Source organism: Arvicola amphibius, chromosome 9, assembly GCF_903992535.2.
Source record: "Arvicola amphibius chromosome 9, mArvAmp1.2, whole genome shotgun sequence".
Classification (NCBI taxonomy): Eukaryota; Metazoa; Chordata; class Mammalia; order Rodentia; family Cricetidae; genus Arvicola; species Arvicola amphibius.
In genome coordinates, this window is record NC_052055.2 from 74,400,800 (window position 1) to 74,420,318 (window position 19,519).

Consider the following 19,519-nt stretch of genomic DNA (forward strand, 5'->3'; position numbering starts at 1 on the left):
TCAGAAGGTTCTCATTCATTAACTGGAAGACTCTAATGATTGAGTTTTCTACTCAATTTTGCTGTCTGGCTAGACTAGCTAAGGAGGGAAAATTGGTCCAGAGGATCACCTAGCTCTGGATTGTTGTCAGGTTAGACAACACAGCTCTCCCTTGGATCAGAGGATCACACAGCTCCGGGTTGTTGTCAGGTTAGACAACACAGCCCCCCCCCCCCCCTTAGATCAGAGGATCACACAGCTCGGGGTTGTTGTCAGGTTAGAAAAAACAGCTCCTCCTTGGATCTGTCTCCATTCTCTATGCAGAGCCCTGCAGACCAGGCTCTGAGCCACAAGTGCATCCACTGGGGATTTCCTGATGGCAGAGCTTCAGCTGGAAGAGACCAGGCCACCAATTCCAGGAAGAGCCCCACCTTTCATACAAGATGACTTTCTAAATAATTCCTGAGGAAGTGGGGTGGCCTGGAGAAGGTAATCAGTCAGGAATGAGAGATGGTGCCGCGTGTGTGTGTGTGTGTGTGTGTGTGTGTGTGTGTGCGTGTACTTGTGTGTATCTGTGTGTGTTTGTGTGTGTACGTGTGCATGTGTGTGTCTGCATGCACACGTGGATGCCAGAGGTTAACTTGGGATGCCTTCCTCAGTTCTATACCTTCATTTTTGATATAGGATTTCTCTTTTTTTCCCTGAAGCTCACCACTTTGGCTAGGCCAGCTGGAGGCCAGTGACAGGAATCCTCTGTCCACCCTTCCCCAGCGTGCAATGACCAGCATGCACTGCTACAAGCTTTGGCTTTTCCACACAGATGCTGGGGACCAAACCTGGCTTCTCATTCCTGCCCAGCTTGAAAAATGGGAATGAAAAATCTAAAGAAGGCAACCAGGATGTTCACGAGAGTCCAGGAACCCCACTTCTCAGTTCTTATCACCAGAGCGGGCCACTCACTCCTTTTGCCAGCCTAGAATGCCAGTCTTACCCTTGCTTCCAAGTTGAGTAACTTGGCCCTACCTTACCAAGATTTCTCAAAGAAACCCAGCAACTCTAAGGACCAATTCAGAAGCCCTTGGCCTCTAAACTCTCAAAGGCTCATATGTCTCAGCCTTACAAGCCAGAGAAGGGGATACTGTTTATTCTCATTTTATACAGAGGGCGTGGGGTCAAAGATACAAGGAAAATTAATGAATTCTCTAAAGCTTATGTGGGTCGGAGCTGGACTTCAATCCACATGCTATGCCAGGGCCAGACATGCACAGCTTGTCATGTGAGTGTGATCATTAGGGTCACTTCTGAAAAAGAGTTTAGGCTAACTTTAATGTGGAATCACCTCAAGTTCTCGCTTGAGACACCACATCTTCTGAGTAACCAGTGCTGTACAGGCACAAATGTTCCCTCCTCAATCTAATGAGCAGCTGTCTCATCTCCTGCCTTGGTTACGCCCCACAAAAGCTGGCTCATCTCCCACCTTGGTTGCACCCCGCAAAGGCTGGCTTACCTCCCTCTTTGGTTGTACCCCACAAAGCCTGGGTCACATCCCAAATTGGTTGTACCCCACAAAGATTGACTCATCTCCCACCTTAATTGCACCCCACAATGGCTTGATCATCTCCCACCTAGGTTGCACCCCACAAACTGGGGTTTGGGAGAAGAAACATGTGTATCCCTCAAGTCATGAGATAGAGAAAGACGAAAAAGACAAAGAAAACCTAGACCAAAACAAAGACCCTAAAATGAGGAAAGGAAGCAAGCACACAAAATCATTGAGATGATGGCTTTTCATTGTCAACTTCCTGGATCAAGGATCACCCTAGGAGACTAAGGTACACCTCTGGGTACCACCACAGAGGCGTTTCCAGAGAGGCTTGCCTGAGAACAGACCCACCCTGGTGTGACTGGCATCAGCCCTATGGTAGGGGGCAGTGGCAATGGGCAGGAAGGGGAAAGAAGAAAAGCAGCCAGACACCAGCATTCTCTTTCCTCGGTGCCACGGCTGCTGTGGTGCACATTCTGTGGTCTGCTGTACCATTCCATCACCGACTAAAGTCTCTAGAGCTGCGAGCCATCACAGAAGCCTTCGTCTTCATCTTGTCTATGTCAGGTAATTGTTACAGCCTCAAGAAAGTTATCATGAAAGCCAATAAATACCGTGATGAAGCAAAACGCCGAAACCAAGATGGAAGACTCAAGCACACTGTGAATAAATTATATTCCCTGTATCAAGTTCCAATCTCCTCAGATTAAGTTCAATACAAGAAAAAAAATCTCAAAGACAAGTTTTTACTTACCTGGGAATTATTAAAACTTCAATGATAATGACACCCAGACTAAAACAGAATATTCCCATGTCTGTTATAAAGGTAAACTAATTTAACTCTCATAACAATCATAGGAAATTGGTACTACTATTAGCATGATTCTGTACATGAAGAGAAGAAGATGTAGAATTGTGTGTCTCTCCTCCCCGTCAGCAATGGGCCTTGCCTCTAGCATAAGAAGTGGGATAAAGAATCCCACGTGGAGCAATCTACCCATCCCTCCCTTTACTTAGATGAATGCCTCCCCACCTTCCAAAGACAAACAACTTGCATTCTTCCTGGGGAAGAATCGTAGCTGCTACCCATGGTCCTTTGGCCATGCTCACCGTTTGCTGTGACACACACAGAGATTAAAGGTTTTAGAACTGTGCTGCAGTCTGATGTTCAGGTAAAATCCTCAGCTTTTCAAATCTGCTTCACCACTGCCAGCCTCAATGTGATGCCTCAGCCTAGCATCTCTAGACTCTCTGAGATGGCAACATGACATCGTCACCTACAGAGTTTACCACCAAGAACCATGCAATCGAGTTGCACGGTTTTTAAATTGGACTGTTTTAAGCAAATTCACAATTTTCGATTGATCTGTATATATAGCTTTCCTTGGCTGCTCAAAGCCCACTGTGGGGAGTGGAGATGGCTGGGCTGAGCAATCTCCTGACACTAGCACCAACTTCAGACTGCAGAAAGTTGCAGCTCAGAAAATACACCAAGGACTACCTACGTTTCTGTACAGAACGCCTCAAACTCCCCTCCTACACTGCTTTTTAAAAGAACTGGTTGCTGATTTCCACCTTCCCAGAAAACCAAAGGACGGCGATGGGGAAATCACTGTGGATGTGGACTGACTCACCAAGGGCCGAGCAACGGGCTGAATGCTCTCGCTCAACATCGTTTCTGAAGAACACGTCGCAATAAGCACGAAGCAGAACGCGACTGTCCTTAGAAATTTCATTTCTTCAGATTTGAGTTGTTTTGCCTGAAATGGAAATATGAGTCTTTAGAGACATGGCGATTGATTTATGAAACAAGGAAAGAATTGACAAACTCGGTCTTGAAAGCCACATCACACAGGACCTTTTCAGTAGAGGGGAAGGGAAGGGCATAGACGATCAAACTAAGAAACAAACATTGTCTCAGTGGGGATATAAACACGTCAGGGAGGCTGAGGAGGGGAGGGTGTTTAGGGGTGTTAATGCAAGTAAGTAAAACAAAGGGAGCAGGTTTGGGGGTTCAGTTCCTGCATACATGAAGAAGGGTAGGATGAATGAAAGGGAGGAGGAAATGAGGCTGAAGAAAGAAAACAAGAAAAAGAGATGGGCAGTTTTGTAAGAGATACTATTAGGCCTGGGAGATGGTGCGGTGCTCCAAGTGCATGCTGCAGAAACACAAGAGCGGGATTTTGCACCCCCAGCACCCAGGGAAAGCCAGGTGTGGCAGCCCCATCTATAAACCCAGCGCTGCTGTGGACAGATGTGGAATGAAATGAACAGTCTCCGAAAGCTCCTAGCCAACTAGCCTGGTGTACGCAGCAGAGAACATTAAAGAGACCTGCCTCAAACAAGGGAAGGCGGGACCCTTGAGGTTGTCCTCCAGTCTCCACGCATGCAGCAAGGCGTGTGCACACCCCGCATACATAGATATGCACAGAGAGATGGGACAATCTCTTTATTGTAAGCCACTACACAGACTGCACCATTCAGAGAACTCGCCCCACCTTTGCCACATTCGCTGCACTTGGATATTCTCATGTCTACCCTAGTCTATCTTAGCCTATTTTTTGTTGTTGTTTTAATTCTGTAAGCAACCCATTCAGTTGACCCTTTGACCATATTAATTAACTAAAACTTGTTAGTATTTAGTTATAAAAATACCAGTTTTACTTTATTAGCACTATATCATGGTACAAAACATATATGATGTTAATGCCGTAAAGTATCCTATGAGACAAACTAATTTTTAAACTTTCTTTATATAATACTGGTTATGTATACAGAAGCCTTCCCATAACCAAATTAATCATTGTTGTATTTGAAAATCAGAACAATACACTCAAATCAAGTACATTTAGGAACCAAGAACAATGACTTGGTATAAATCCCTTCTTTTCTGTCTTTGTGTGACTGCACAGTGCGTGCACAGGTTGGCTCGCCTATGTGTGCACGTAAGGAGGCCAGAGGTCAACGTCGGGAATTTTCCTCTGGAGTGCTCCATCCTATTTTGAAGCCACGTTTTCACTGAACCTAGAGCTCATTGCCTGACTCAACTGGCTGACCGTCAAGGCCAAGGACCTGCTTGATTGCAGATGCTCAAGACTGTACTGGGCTTCAATGTGGCTGCTTAGGATTGAACGACATGGTAATACAGCAGGTACATTGTCCACTGAGCCACCTGCCTTGCCCTCTCACATGATGTGTGCCCATGAAAAGAGACACTGATCAAGATGGGAGATTTGGATTAGGGTCTGGGATTAGGGGCATTATTGTGACCTGTATCCTTGACTAAATCGTCTATGTGTTTTGATGCCAATACTTCACCTGCAAAGTAGGGGTCATTATACTTCCTCCCTTAATTCTCTCAGAATTTCGTGAGACGCAACTGAGATTTAAAGCCAGGAAGAGCTCCTGAGAAAAGAATTTGGAAATATCTAAGCACAGCGAATATGACAATGGTTATCAGCCCAATGATCAGTGAAGGGCAGAGGTCAGCCATGAGGGACCTGAAGAGAGCACCAGAGGCTCCGGATCAGGAAGCCATATGGATGAGGGCCAAGAAGCACCTGTCAGGAAGAACTGTATGTCACTCGTCAAGAGCCAACTGTCTTTTCCTCCTCCCCGGTGAGAAAGGGAAAGGCACGGCTCTGTGAAATGTTTCAGTCTGCACATCTGACAATTGATGCATTTTTAAAATTCTTTGGTTCAGTGATTTTAGGGCAATGCTTCACAATTTCAGTTATGAGGGTAGATGCCACAGGCCAGATGCATCTGCTGCAGGAAACCGGAGTGACACATTAATTGGTCTTTATGCACGTGTTTGATGTAGGCACAGGCTGATGAAGGCTGCTGATAGCAGCTATTGCTAAGATGAATGAGTCCATCCTATATCTCCAAAGGATACTCCCTCAGAAGGCAAATCAGTCTTCTTGGGTCCCAACAGAGTACACTGTATACTGGTCGGTACCACAGTGAGGCAATTAGTCAAGGGTGTGAGAAATAAGAGACGAGAAAGAGAGCCTAGGGAGGAACTCAGACACAGGGGACACCAGAGCAAACCTCAGGTCTGTATTTTCCAAATGCTCCAGTGAAGCTTTCTGTTCGTTTACGTTAGAGTCATGAGGAATTATAAAGTCCCTAAACTGTCACCACAGATGCACTGACAGAGGTCAGTGGCCAATACAGTCCTATCTCTCTGCCTCTAGCCTCCTTTGAGAATATTCTTAGTAAAGTAGACATTCTTCTATCTGTTAAGATATTTAGGGAAAAACACAATGATACATTGTTTAATTCGCACACGTGTGTGTGTGTGTGTGTGTGTGTGTGTGTGTGTGAAGAGATACAGACAGGACCCTATCCTATGAATATTCTCTGAAATGAGGGACAGTTGTCAGCTACACTGCAAAGATGGGGCATTGTTTGAAAGAAAGGAGGAAATCACAACTCAGAAGGGGAAGCAATATTCTAAATAACTGGCAACTAGTGTGGCAGGGGCTTCGTCAAAGGGAACACAGTGCCAGCTGAAGGTCCCTTCAGCTACTGCGGCTCCTGCCTCGTCAGGGAAGAAGTGTGAAGCTGAAATTCCTCCCTGCCTTGCCCCTGATCTTAACGTGTCTGTCCTCCAGCTCACAGACATGCTCACCTATGCGGAAACCAGAAGGGGCTTTGCAACTTAGTTAATGAGAAAAATATCCATGCTGGTCTAGTTGAGATCTGGAGCTGCCTCCCGCATTCAAGGCCATGCGTGGTCACAGGGGCCTTAAGTTGGCATGGCCCTAGAAAGACATATCGCTTCTCACATTCCTGGAGCAAAGTCCAAATACTAAACGACCCAGAGAAAAGAAGAAAACGATCTGCTATGATTCCTGATCCTTCTCTTAAGGAATTAAAGTATTGGACAGTCTCCTGTAAGGTACCTGCTGTGTGAGCTGACCAATCATGAGAACAACAACCGGGAAATGTGGTCTAGTTCCCAGGATTAACCCCACTGTGCTGAGAAGCTTCCTGGTCAACTCAGACACAGTCTTCCTGTCTATGAAGTTTGAAGAGACAGAAAAAGGAAAGTGCAGGCTGATGACACATTCCAGGAATAAGTCAGGGCTATTCTCAGCAAAACTTGGACCACGTCATGTCTGACTCCTCGGCTGTCAATCAATAGTGATGGGCTCTTCCAGAGTGACTGTGCACCAGAAAAGGCACAGCGAAAATCCAGCCCGTTCGTCCAGACCTGAGACACACACCCCTGCATTGAAGACTGACTCTTCTTATAGAATCCCAGCAGCGGTCCAGGCTAACTCCAATTCTATTAGAGGTGAGAAAGTGGCCAAGGGAGAAGAAAACAGAAAGAGGTCTCTTGCAGAGTTCAACTCCTGATCACAAATGGTCACATCTAGGTTGTCTGATGATTCTGTGGACTATTCCAAGGATGCAGGATGTTCCGAACAGGGCCATTGTGAGATGCTTTTTGAAATGATTGGCTTGGTAAACTCCATACTGCCCAGTCTTCCCACGTTCTCTCGTCTGCCCCTCACCAAATACACTCAGCCATCTTGGTTTTTCAGATGACGATGCTAAAGCTTAGGGCTGACTTTATCTCACAGCTAGCTAGGCGTGGTCAGAACCTTAGCAGCTACTGATGATTCTTAAAATGTCAGCTAGCCATATTTTCGTACAGGCAGGTAAGCCATGTTTATAGGATTTTGGATAGTTGCAGCTGGTGACAGGGCTGAGAGTCCCTAGCCACAAGGGTAGCTTACCACAGCCCAGCCTCTCTGTAAGGGTGATGCTCTCTGGGCACAGAGTACAGCCTTCCAGTACTCAGGAAATAGAGGAAGGAAGATCATAAGTTTACAGGTAGCCTCGGCTACAGTGAGATATCATCTTTAAAGCTAAAGGATTGTCTCATTTAACCCTCTCCACGGTCCTCAACTCTGTGGGGCTACTGAACTCTTCCTACTTACTGTCCAGATATCAAAATGGAAGCTTTGTTCAGGGCTCAGAGCCATGCTGCTAGTACCAGACAGTGGAGAAACGGATCACCTAGAGACCTATACCACCAGAGAAAGGGCATTGAAGCCGCGAGAGTTTCTTTGTGAAATCGAAACAAAAATAAACGGAGAATTTTCTCAAAATTAACCAGGAAACTGAAACATGAATTCCAGCCGCACATTGCCAGCAGTTATCCCTGGGATACGGTGTAGGCCACTTTTTCTTCCGAGCCAGAGTTTTCTTATAAACTAAGGCAAGGACTTGACAGAACTCAACGACGGCAAGTTCAGCGACAGCAGTTGGCCTTGGAGCATCTCGGTGACTGTTTGAAACATTTACAACTCCTTACATGCTTTGCATCTCAGATGCAATCTTGCAGATTAACTTCTAAAACCATCTCCCTCTGATGTGAGTCCTGGCCAAGGCCTCCCTGCCTAACCGGTGTACCATAGCAACAGTACCACAGCAACAGTAGCTTTGTCTTTGGCCATCTCTTCAGAAAGATGGGTCTTTCTGGAGCACCTTTCTCCCTAGTCCTTCTCTGCTTCTCCTATTCTTAATGATTTTCAAAATAAAAACACTTTCACTGGTACCCAAGGTCCCCCATGACCTGGCTTTTATTTTTAATAATGTGTTTAATAAGCTTTTCCATCCTGATGTTGGCTGATACAGAGGTATCTAAAGTAGTGCAAAAAGTTTTCCAGAGTTCATACATATAAAGCAAAAAGTCAAACAAAAAGCATTCTTGAGGGTGGAGGGTAACAAACTATTTATCAGCAAACTATTTTTAGGTATTTTACAAACTCAGATAATTCCTGCCATTTACTTGGCTCATTAATCTTCATCTCAGAGGCCCAGTAGTCGCTGTGCATTCAACGTTTATGCACCCGTCATGTCCAGGAAAAGGCTGCCTTCTAACGCTAGTTCCTTGATGCCACTATAAGCAGCCCTCACCCCCAAACACCTACACACACCCTTGCAGGCCCTGGGCCTCCCCTGTCCCATGATTCCCTCTCCCATCTATTCATGTGTCCATTTATTAGGTCTTGACAAGTGCCAGGTGTTCTGCTGGGCTCAAGGAAGTGGCAGTCACAAAGACAGTCCTCTCTCCAGAGAGCCTGGAGGCTAATGAAGCAGACAGATATCATTAAAGAAACAATTACTCAAGTCCCTGGAGGATGAACAGTTCTTGAGCAGTTGCTATGTACCCAGTGCTGAGAATCAGCTATATTTAATCGCTTCATCTTTATAACAGTCCCACTGAAGTGTTTCAGGCATGCTCTCTAATTAACGGCACAATCTAAAATTCACTGAATCACATAGTGCCTAAACAACTTTAAGTAAGAATTTAAATGTTAAGAAGCCTAAATCCAGTGTGGATCATTTTTATCAGTGTGCTGAACTTTCTGGAAAACAACACTAATGACAAACAAACAAACAGTAAGAGGGAGCTGAGTCAGTCTTGGGTTTGTGAAAGGGGTCCCAGACATAGTGTTCAAATAATCTAAACTGGAAGCATACCTTTCAACTATCTTAGGGGGAGGGAATTAGAAAAGGCTCTGAGGTAGGCAAAATCACAGTTTGTTTAAGGAGCTATATATGGGTCAGAGTGCCTGGACATCAACACAGCAGAAGACAGGGATTCTGCGAGGTGAACAGAAGCCAGGGTAGGCAGACCTGACAACTTTGACCGCAGGATTAGCTAAGATTTAAGAAAGAGTCGGGTGGGAGAGGAGGCTGGAACCAAATCCAACAGAATTCCAAACAGTGAGGTCCAGGCTGAGAGGATGATTGCATGCAGATATTTAGGAATGAGACTTGAGCAGCAGGAAGGGAAAGAGGCCAGCCATGTCTATGCACACGTATAGTTCCAGTGCTTTTGAAGCGGAGGCACGGGGATCTTGTGCTCAAGGCCAGCCTGAGCTACATGTGAGACTGTTTCCAAGAACAAACATAGAAAACTAAATCAAAGAACAAAAGCTAGCAGGGAATGATGTAAGCCAGGAAGGTTTGACATTAAGAAGGAGGGGCCAGGTGGTGGTGGCGCATGCCTTTAATCCTAGCACTCAGGAGGCAGAAGCAGGCAGATCTCTGGGAGTTTGTGGCCAGCCTGGGCTACAAGAGCTAGTTCCAGCACAGCTAGGACTGTTAAACAGGGAAACCATGTCTTGGAAAAATAAAAAAGGATGTGGTCACAATATTCATGCTGAGAGGTGCATGAAGAAGGGCTGAGGGTGATCTTTGGACCTTCAGACAGGATGGTCTCTTCACAAGGGTCTCATTGGAGTAGTGAGGTGGCAATCACCTTGGGAAGAGCTGTAGACTGTGTAGGAGGTAAGGAACTGCAGATGGCACACACAGGACTCCAGAATTTGCTCACAGTGGTCTCAAGGGAGTGATGGTCCTTCAGTGTGCACCACCTGCTTGGATAATGTTGCACCCACAGTTTTATTTTTTTTTTATAAATGGAACAAATTATATTTCACACTAGGGTGATTTCAAGGGCAGTCCTGCCTCTGACTCAACTTGGCTGGGCTCACTAAGGAAACATGCCATTGGCCCCTTTAGAAGTAGTTGAGTAGCTATCTCTTTATATTTCTCACCTCCTTGTCCGAGAGTAGAGACCAGGTTCTTTCTGAAAACATATCCTTACCAAAATCAAGACTTAGACTACAAACAGTATGTTCACTTATGACTATACCAAAAGAGAACAATGCAAAGCAAAGCTCCTTGCCTAGATGATGGGCAGTGGGTGATGGTGCCTCGTTTCAGGAACAGCTTTACGTATTGAGATTGCTTCTTTGTTTACCGGGGATGTAGCTCAATGTCAGAGCAGTTGCCTACCTGACAAAGACTTGAGTTTGATCCCCAGAGCTGTGAGAAAGCAAACAAAGAGAAAACAACTCTGGGCCTGGGGAAATGGCTCGATGGGCAAAGTGTTTGCTGTGCAGGTGTCCAAACAGAATTGCGATCTCTAGCACCCGTGTAAGAAAACTCAGCATGATGTGCGTGCCTGTAATCCCAGCTCTGGGGAGGTAGAGACAGCAGCTTCCCTGGGGTACACTGGTGGTTAGCCAGTCTAGCCAGCCAATTAGAGAGCTCCCCGGTCAGTGAGGCAAAACCAATCCAAAAGGTAGGGAGCTATGGAAACAGACAACCAGTGTTGACCTCTGGCTTCTATATACAGGAGGGTGTGCACCTGCACATATGTGTGAAAGTGCACACACACACACACACACATGAAACAAAAATAAATGGATAAATAAGTAAATAAGAAGTCTTCATTCATCTGCATGATGGTTGAGAATCTGGTATGGACAGGGTGCTGTTCATATACAGTCTCCCTCCAGAACTACAGAAGCGCAGACTCAAAATCTTAAGTGTAGCTTTAAGAGGCTCCCAACAGACCTATATTTACCACGGCATAGTCAATAAGACTTATCTTTGTTGACCTTATTTAATTCAATGACTCATCCCTGGCACATGCAGGATTATAAAGTCAATATTTATTCAACACAAACACAAAACACAATGCCAATTAAAGGATTCTATTGAAGACCATTTTTTTCCCATTTAATTTTCCTTTGCCTTGGAATAAGCTTCTGTGGCAGCATTGTGTCCCAGGAGCCCGGAGACGATCTGATTACAGAGCTGCGCTTGTTTGTCCACAATGGGATGGAGTTTTCCAAAACACACGACACATGTGTTGATGCTTGATAACCCTCCAGCTTTCTTGCCTCCTTGTAAGTTACCCGGGGATTTTAACCTTTCAGCAGAGATTGTCATCTTTAAGAAAACATGAAGTTCCTAGCTGGAGTCTTATCTATCCTATCTTAGAGCTTCAGTTTCACAGAAAGGGTTTCCCTGCATCAGGGAGAACAATGTCAAGCAGAAGACATTCCAACTGCAGACGGGGCGGGGGGGGGGGGTGAAGGGGGTAGCCTTGTGGCTGGCCACAGGACCAGATTGAGAAGAAGTAGGTTTCAGTTTCCCAGTTCTGTGGGTTTTCCTGTTAGTGGGTGAGGGGGTAAATAACACTAATGATATGTGCCGACCTGCAGCCTGGAGTCTCTGATGGGCCAGACCTTAACTATTTCATTGCTGGATGTTGGGCTGGGGAGCTAGTCTTTTTAAAAAGTGTTTGCTGGCCAAATAAGAGCACCTAAGTTCAATCCCACAGCATCAAATAACAAAGCCAGACTCAGCAGTAGCCATCTGTAAGACCCTGTGGAGCTGGAAGGATCCCTGTAGCTTATTAGCCAGCCAGTCTAGCTAAAGTGGTGACTTCTAGGCTTAGTGAGAGAATCCTGACTCAAAAGATAAGGTGGGGGGTAATTGAGGAAGACACAGAGAGGTAGAGATCCACCCTCAACATACTCGCTTTCATACATGTATCGACACGGTTCCAGGAATGCATGAATAAACACACACACACACACACACACACACACACACACACACAAAATACTCCAGCATATATGTACTTACAAAGCTATCTTAGCCTTCTGAAGTTGCTCCTTCCAGCCCTGGCCACATCACCTTCTTGCAATGTGGTGTGGCTATCCTTGGTCATCAACTTAATTCTCTTCCATTTTTATTTCTCCCATGAGGAGAATTTTTTTGTTTTGTTTTTGTTTTTCGAGACAGGGTTTCTCTGTAGCTTTGAAGCCTGTCCTGGAACTAGCTCTTGTAGACCAGGCTGGCCTCGAACTCATAGAGATCCACCTGCCTCTGCTCTGTCTCCCGAGTGCTGGAATTAAAGGTGTGCACCACCACCGCCCAGCCCATGAGGAGAATTTTAACAATAGGACTATGCCACACAAAATGGGAAAAGACCATAATTATTTCATGTTTCTCTCCAGAGGTAACTACAAGAGATGTCTTCACTGGGACCATGTGACTTTTGCATTTATTATAAGAAGTTTCTTACAGAAAAGAGCTGATGCTGTGTCTCACCATAACACCCTCTGTCTTCTCACCTTGTCCCCTCCTCTGTGACCTCCCTTCTCCATCCCCTGTCCCCCTGCTTCTCTGCTCTTCTCATCCACCATAACCGCTGTAGCCAGAGTCTCGACAAATCCCTCTGTTATTCTTTTGGTCCAAGCACCATTATCCTCCCTCGTATAATGGAAAAACCAATTACACAATATACCCAGGTCACATAGCAAGTGGTAGTGTCTGTTGCCAAACCCCGTGCCCTTAAACTCTGTAGCATGCCGTCTCTTATCTTTTGTTTGTAACATGCCGTCTCTCATCTTTTCTTTGGGTGTGCATCCTTCCTTGAAATACACACCTGCATTTCTCTACCTGGCTGCTTTTCTGGCCCAGCCTTGTGGATCTCTTGACACTACTCTTGTGGTTTTTGGAGTGTGGCACAATAATTAGGTACGTGAACTCTGAAGTCAGACTGCCTGAAATATAATTATGACTCTATCACCTTCTAGTCTTTTTCTTTAAGCAATTTACTTAACCTATGTATATTTGCTCTTCTACAAAATCAGGATTATAATAATACAGGCCTGTTGGCAAAACCGAAAAAGGGCAATGTTTACAAGACACTGGGAATGGTGCTTGGAGCACAGTAAGCACTCAATAAACATATGCCCCTCCAATTCTCATTACCGGACAAGAGTGCCTGCATTTTTAACTCCGTGAAACCCAGCAAGCCACTCGGCAACATCTGATTCCAGTAAGCTAGGGTTTTTAAAGTCTTGATTTGTATGATTATCTTTTAGGAAGTAAGCAAATTTCAGTTCTTTTGAGGGTGCTGGCCTGAGCCAAACAACGTGAACGCAGGACCAGCGAATCCCTTGTGCATTTACCATGTGCCCACAGCCAGTTCACGCACTTAACTGAGCATATCCTGTTTACTGGGACATCTAATCAGACTCCGTAAGATCTGCAAGTAGCAGGAGTTGATGCATCTGTGTCAAGCCAGTGGGGTCACTTCAGTTTAAAGGGGAAAGACAATGCCGCCGTGGGTGGGGACAGGAATGTCCTCTCCAGCCTTGCCTGCCAGGATTCTAACTCATGACACTTACAGCCAGGCACAGCCCCAGCTTTTCAGAATCACAACCAGGTAATGGTCTGTATCTCACTTTGACCCCTCTACCCTTCACAGCCAGGATTACCACTCTCAGCCTTGAGAGCATAATGGAACTCCCGGGGAGACCAGAAGCAAACAACACACCGCTTAGGTCCCTTTCAACAGAGAAGTGTGTGGCCCTTGCCCTGGTGTTGGGAAGCTCCTGGGGTAACCACAGGTATCCTAGTCTGCAAGTATCCAAATGATGCAATGACTTGGTACACTTTCAGGATCCCCAGCAAAGCACACTGCAGAGCTACCCTGCTCGAGACAATTCTTTCTTATCTTTTATCTTCACATTCCTAGCTAAGAAGGGGGCTGAAGAGCTGAAAAGAGATCTGAATTCTCCTCTCTGACCCTCAAGAGAGTCGCTGTGTAAAGCTGGGCAAATCAGTTAGCTTCACTTTTGTATTCCATGAAATGTGAGTGCACTTCTCCCCTTTTATTCAATAAAACAAGAATCAGAGACCAGCATTCCCTGTGGCACCGTGAAAGAAGAGGTATGGGTGTCTTCTGAAGGTACAGAGGTTGTCTATGAGACTGAACTGAGACCTACTGGAGGCAGATCGGCCTTACCACTCAGAAGGCGGCCTGCATGAGCGTGACTGCCCTGACCTGCCATTGAGTGTGACTACATTCTCCTGCAGCAGTGCCCCCGGGCCAATAGAGCGGGTGAGAGCTCTGGCGGGGGACAGTGAAAGTAAGTTGAGCCAGGTGGTCTAGAGCCGAATCTCAGACCCAGCAGCCCCAAGTGACCCTCGGTTTTGGGGTGCAGAAGTCTTAGACACGTCAAGAGAATACAAACGAAAAACTGAGCAAGGTATCGTTACTCTTAGGAATTTTTCTGGTTTCCCTGTCTTCTTCTTCTTTCTGATGACCCCTCTTGTGCTCTGTGACTCATGAGGACTTGTTCACTGTGAATTTTTTCTTACTCCTTTATTTTTTTACAACACAGAGAGTGGGGACAAAGAGAGAAGGCTGCCTTTTTACAGAAGATTAAAATATTTGGAAGATGACCCATCAAGTAAAAATCAAACATCCTCCGCCTTCACCAAGTCTTCCCTTGGTCAACCATTTAGCTATCGAATGACTGATATATCTGCGTAGCCAGTTAATCTCTTTATCATTTCCTCATTTTATTTCTAGAATAAGGCTAACTCTGATGTCCTTCAAAGGCAATGCCCAAACCACTAACTGTCAAAATTTCATCCTTAAGAAGTTGTTATTAATATTATTAAGTACCAAAACCAAAAGCACCACAAAATAGAAAAATAGTAAAAAGAAATGGAATTTTTTTCATACTTTCTAAGTACTAGTGAGATGTGCACAGTCCTCATGTGTCACGTTGTCCCTCCATGGAGAAGGAGATAATAAGGGTCACCACAGGACTCTGACGTTGAGAACGTGTGAGACCCCATCATGGCTCATTCTCAGAACCAGGAGATACAAAAAAAATAAGCCTTTAACTGGTACCACAGAGAATACTTGGCGGTATAATTGGGGAGGGGAGAGAAAACATGTATTGAGGTGGGATAATTTAAAACTGTCAAGAGCTAGTCTTCTACAATAGGAATGTAGTCCTTTGCAATTAGAAAAAAAAGTGGCTCACTTCTGTCTTCCCAGTGCTCTGGACACAGAGGCAGGAGGATCACAAGTCTGGGGCTAGCCTGGTCTACATAGTAAGTTCCAGGTCAACCAGGGCTATGTAGCGAGACACAAGACCCTGATTCAAAAATTAGAAAAACAACAACATTGTATTGGGCCCCTTAGAAAGGACAAAGTTATAGTGAAATTGCACAGCCTGGCTTTCTTTAAAAAAAGAAAGAAAGAAAGAAAGAAAGAAAGAAAGAAAGAAAGAAAGAAAGAAAGAAAATAAATTGGAAGCATGGGGATCATGGGAGAAGGTAGAAGGGGAGGGGAGGGGAAGGGAGGGGAGCAGAGAAAAATATATATAGCTCAATAAAAACTAAAAAAAGATACAATCAAAACATCACTTTATCCAGAGATCATTGCTGTTGCCTTTCCTCCTGAGCTGCATACTGCATTGTTTTTTATATACTATATATATAAATTCATATTTAATTTAAAAAAAAGAAAGTAAAACCATACACCACAGAGATTTTTCCTACTTTCTACAAACTTCAAAGCAAGTCTGTCTGGTTCTGAGTCCCACACACTCTTACTGGGCAAAACACAAGCTCCTTTCCCCTCAGCCGTGGCCTGGAGGTCTCTGCACCCCACCCAAGCAGCCAAGGCCTGGAGGTCTTTGCACCCCCCAAGCCCTGTCTCAGGACTCCTCCCCCAACTCAAGGGCAACCTCCTCTTGCTCTGGACCACCGCCACAGCCCATGGCTACAAGGACAATACTGGTTTACCAATGCTCCTAACAAGTTTGGGACGGTTCTGGAAAGTAATCCTTACTAAAGAGAAAACCCTGAAGAATCCCAGAGAACTGGAAGGAGACACCCTGAGAGGACCTCACTGGGAACTTCCAACAGCTCAATGATCTTGCACGATCTAAGTTACCAGGCCCTGGACAATGCTGTAAAAAAAATGTCAAAATGCCTCAGGTTGCCAGAGGTCTTGCTACAAAGGGACACAGACTACAGAAAGAAGAATAAAAAAGAAAGAAATCCTTACCTGTCGACCACTGCTGTCTCCAGGCGCCTACTCTCCACAGATGTCTAGAAACTTCTCTGTTTTTCACTGCGGGGCCATTGGCCCACAGCCTTCTAGGGGTGCCTTACAGACAGTCAGGGGACTGCAGGACAGGCTTCATTGGGAACAGGACTGGCCACTCCTTTGCTCAGGGTTATCTCCCCCAAGCTGCACTCCTCCTAGCCTCACCGAGCCATCCGCCAGAGCCTCTCTGCTGTTTGAAAAACAAGAAGCGATTTCCTGGTCCGCTTCCCCGGATGGCGTGTGTAATTTCCCTCACGCCCATGGGAAGTCCTTCAGGTCCTCCTATTGAGAAGCCTCTCCAGCGAGTGGACAGACTCGTTTGGGCAATGCCCCTTGTTCTTGCTTTCCTTTCTCCAAAGGAGGGTAAAAAGAATTTTTTTTAAAAAAAATACAAATAGTACAAACCAAAAATGGGTTCGTACCTAGGAGTGAGTGGTGCAGGATACCTGATTTAAACCCTCAAGGCATGACTGTGAACTTAGACTATGTATGGAAAATTAAAATTACCCACCAACCCCTTATCTCTAGCGGGACCAAGAAGTCAGAAGTAAAAAATATCCCAGAAGACGGAGACCTGGCTAGAGCTTTAGGGAGACCTGAGCTTCAAACACGTCACAGGGGATGCCTAGTTCCCAGGGAAAGGGAACACTTTAGATCCAGTGATACCCATTCAGGGACACTCCGACATCTTCGCGGCAACAACGGCATTTGATGATGAGGAGACCCGGAGAGGGATAGCCAGCAAGCTCCCAGTATGGTTTAGGAGTAAATTGTAATCACAGTCAGTTTCTGAACGGAACATAATCCTGCCTGCCCATACTTTAAAGGGGAGGACACGGGAGCTCAAGGAGAAGCTGTGACCTGTCGGGGCTGGAATAAAGATGGGATGTGGGATGTTGTCATTAATTTAATTAAACTTTTTTTTTGTAGGAAATGCTGCTCAATTCCTGAAACTCTGTCCACACAAGGTTTGAAAAAAGTCCTGCCTGCTAGGGCCCACAAATCTACGTGGCAAGAAAGCAGCCCCGGATGATCCCAAGTATTAAAGAAAACTGCGTACTGTCAGGCCAAGGACCCCAGAGTCGGACCGCAAGGATGCAAACCAGAGCCCACCAATGTCTGTTCACACAGTCACGTGTATATGACTTGATGGTATTGGAACTTAGGTTTACTGTGTGGAACTGTGATAAAGCCATATAGAATTTATAGGCTTTGCTGTAGATCATTTGGAAAAGCTAAAGTCCTAGGCTGGACAAATCAGGGAGATGGATCAGCATGTAAAAGCTCTCATCACACAAGCCTAAGGTGTGAGTTCGATCTCTGGAGTCCATGTAAAGGGAAATGAAAAAAATCAACTCTATAAAATTATCCTCTAACCTCCAAACACATGCCCTGGCACACACATGTGTGCATGCGAGTACACACATACTATATGAACTGATAAATAAAAAGTTTAGAAGCCTGGGTTGGAGACATGGAGCCTACTTCCTCTATCTTGTCTCTCCCCCGTTCCACTCTGTCCCCTTTCCCTCTGTACACTTTGTCTGTTGACCATGCTACCAGGGCAAATGGTGATGGTAATCAGACTAGAGACAAAAGCGAGGTGATGTCACCCCTCAGGGGTTGGTCCTGGGAGTCCCAGAAGATTCTAAAGCCTAAGGAAGGATGCTCAAGTTTTTTATATAAAATAGTGTAGGATTCACACGTGACCTATACGTGTATTTCCACATACATTAAATCACCTATATTACTCCCGATAGCCAATGCAATATAACTGCTACATACTGATTTTGTATTGTTCAGAAAAGATAACAAACGAAAAGGGCCTGTACACATTCAACATAGATGGAATTTTCCAAACATGTTCTATCCAAGATTGGTTGAATTCAAGTATATGAATCAAAAAATATAGAAAACTATGTTTGGGCAAAAAGAGCATGAGCCCTATAGTTAGTGTTATTCCACATCTATGCTCTCGGCGTGAACTGGGTATTTTTTTTTTTTGCCTGAAGAAAGAGCTTTCTATCAGTGTGGGCTACTGGGAGATCCTCCTTCTCTCTTTCCTTCTTCCTTCCTTCCTTCCTTTCCTCTTTCTTACAATGCTCACCTACCTTAATGGTGGTATTGCAGTTTGCTCTCTGATGTGAAACGGGAATTGACGACTAAGTGACTTTCCCTTTCCTCCCCTTACCCACAGCCTCCTGTTGTCACCAGGAACACTCTGTGCTCACTACACAATGTGCAGGGAAAACAAAGCCTGCTGGGAAATGGGACTGCCATATGGTCTCGGCTGCGGCTCAGAGTCGGCTGTGACAGAGCACCTTGCCTTGCTGTGACTGCAGGTAGCTTTGCCCATCCCAGACACCGTTCTCTTTAATTCTAGAATGTTACAGTTGTTAGCAAGTAGAACTCAAACTTCTGCAAGCAAACTACGGACATGGTTGGAGTAAACAATCCATCTGTTGTGTTAGCCATGCCCATTAACAGAAGTGCCTTATGTGCCAGGTGTGACCATAAAGAGAGAGACCTCCTGCTCTCCCTGGTAAGATTTCGGATGCCATCAACATGCATTGTCCAACTTGGATCCAGTCATTTTAGTCTTCTCTTCTCCCCTTCTTCACCCAAAATGCTACTTCCTCTCTCTAAGTTTAAGGGTCTTATTTTCTCCAAAGACCCTCCTGACTCTCCTACCCTCAGCCAAGTGCCTCCCCGACCCCCTCTCTCCAGCTCCACCCATCTCATGCTGTGTCAGGGGAGTCTTTGCTGCTGCTATTCAGTAGCCAAATGATCAGTTGGCTGCATTGACTATAAGTGCTTCACGGGCAGGGACTAGTATGATTTATTTTATACCCAGGTCCTATTTTAGAAGTGGGATGTAGTAGATGATCAACAAGAAGAAGCTGCTGGAATTATATTGTGTCATGTCGGTTCTCACAGCTGGCGCCTCCTCGCAGTAAGTGTCCCATGGCTTCAACTTTGGAATGATTCTCTGTCGACACATATCCCGAGGCGATCTCCATTTTGGTTTAAATGTCTGTGTAATGACTCACACATACCTGTCTCTATTATGGACCTGCAACTCCGACCCACATACCCAACTGCCGAAGTACCATTTCCAGCTGAGAGTTAACAGCACCTCAGGCTGCATGTGTGCAGAATGAAATTCTTGACCTTCCCTCCAAATGAGCTGTCTCAGTGGTCTTGGCCATCGCCATCCTCTAGCTAACCCACACCCAAACCCTAACAGA

General features: G+C 45.4%; 1 protein-coding gene across 2 annotated transcripts in view; it reads right to left on the reverse strand.

The window, feature by feature from the left end:
• The window catches only part of Adgrf5 (adhesion G protein-coupled receptor F5), a 95,604-nt gene that overhangs the window by 51,146 nt on the left and 24,939 nt on the right, over positions 1–19,519 (reverse strand). Inside the window, exons 1-2 of one of the 2 annotated variants that reach the window (XM_038342289.1) lie at positions 16,230–16,457; positions 3,157–3,282 (exon numbers count right to left, since the gene is read on the reverse strand). In XM_038342289.1, the coding sequence (XP_038198217.1) occupies positions 3,157–3,258 (102 nt within the window). In that variant the 5' untranslated portion in view covers positions 3,259–3,282; positions 16,230–16,457. Of the gene's footprint in view, positions 1–3,156; positions 3,283–16,229; positions 16,458–19,519 lie in introns of those variants that run through there. The other variant, XM_038342290.1, reaches the window with a different exon arrangement.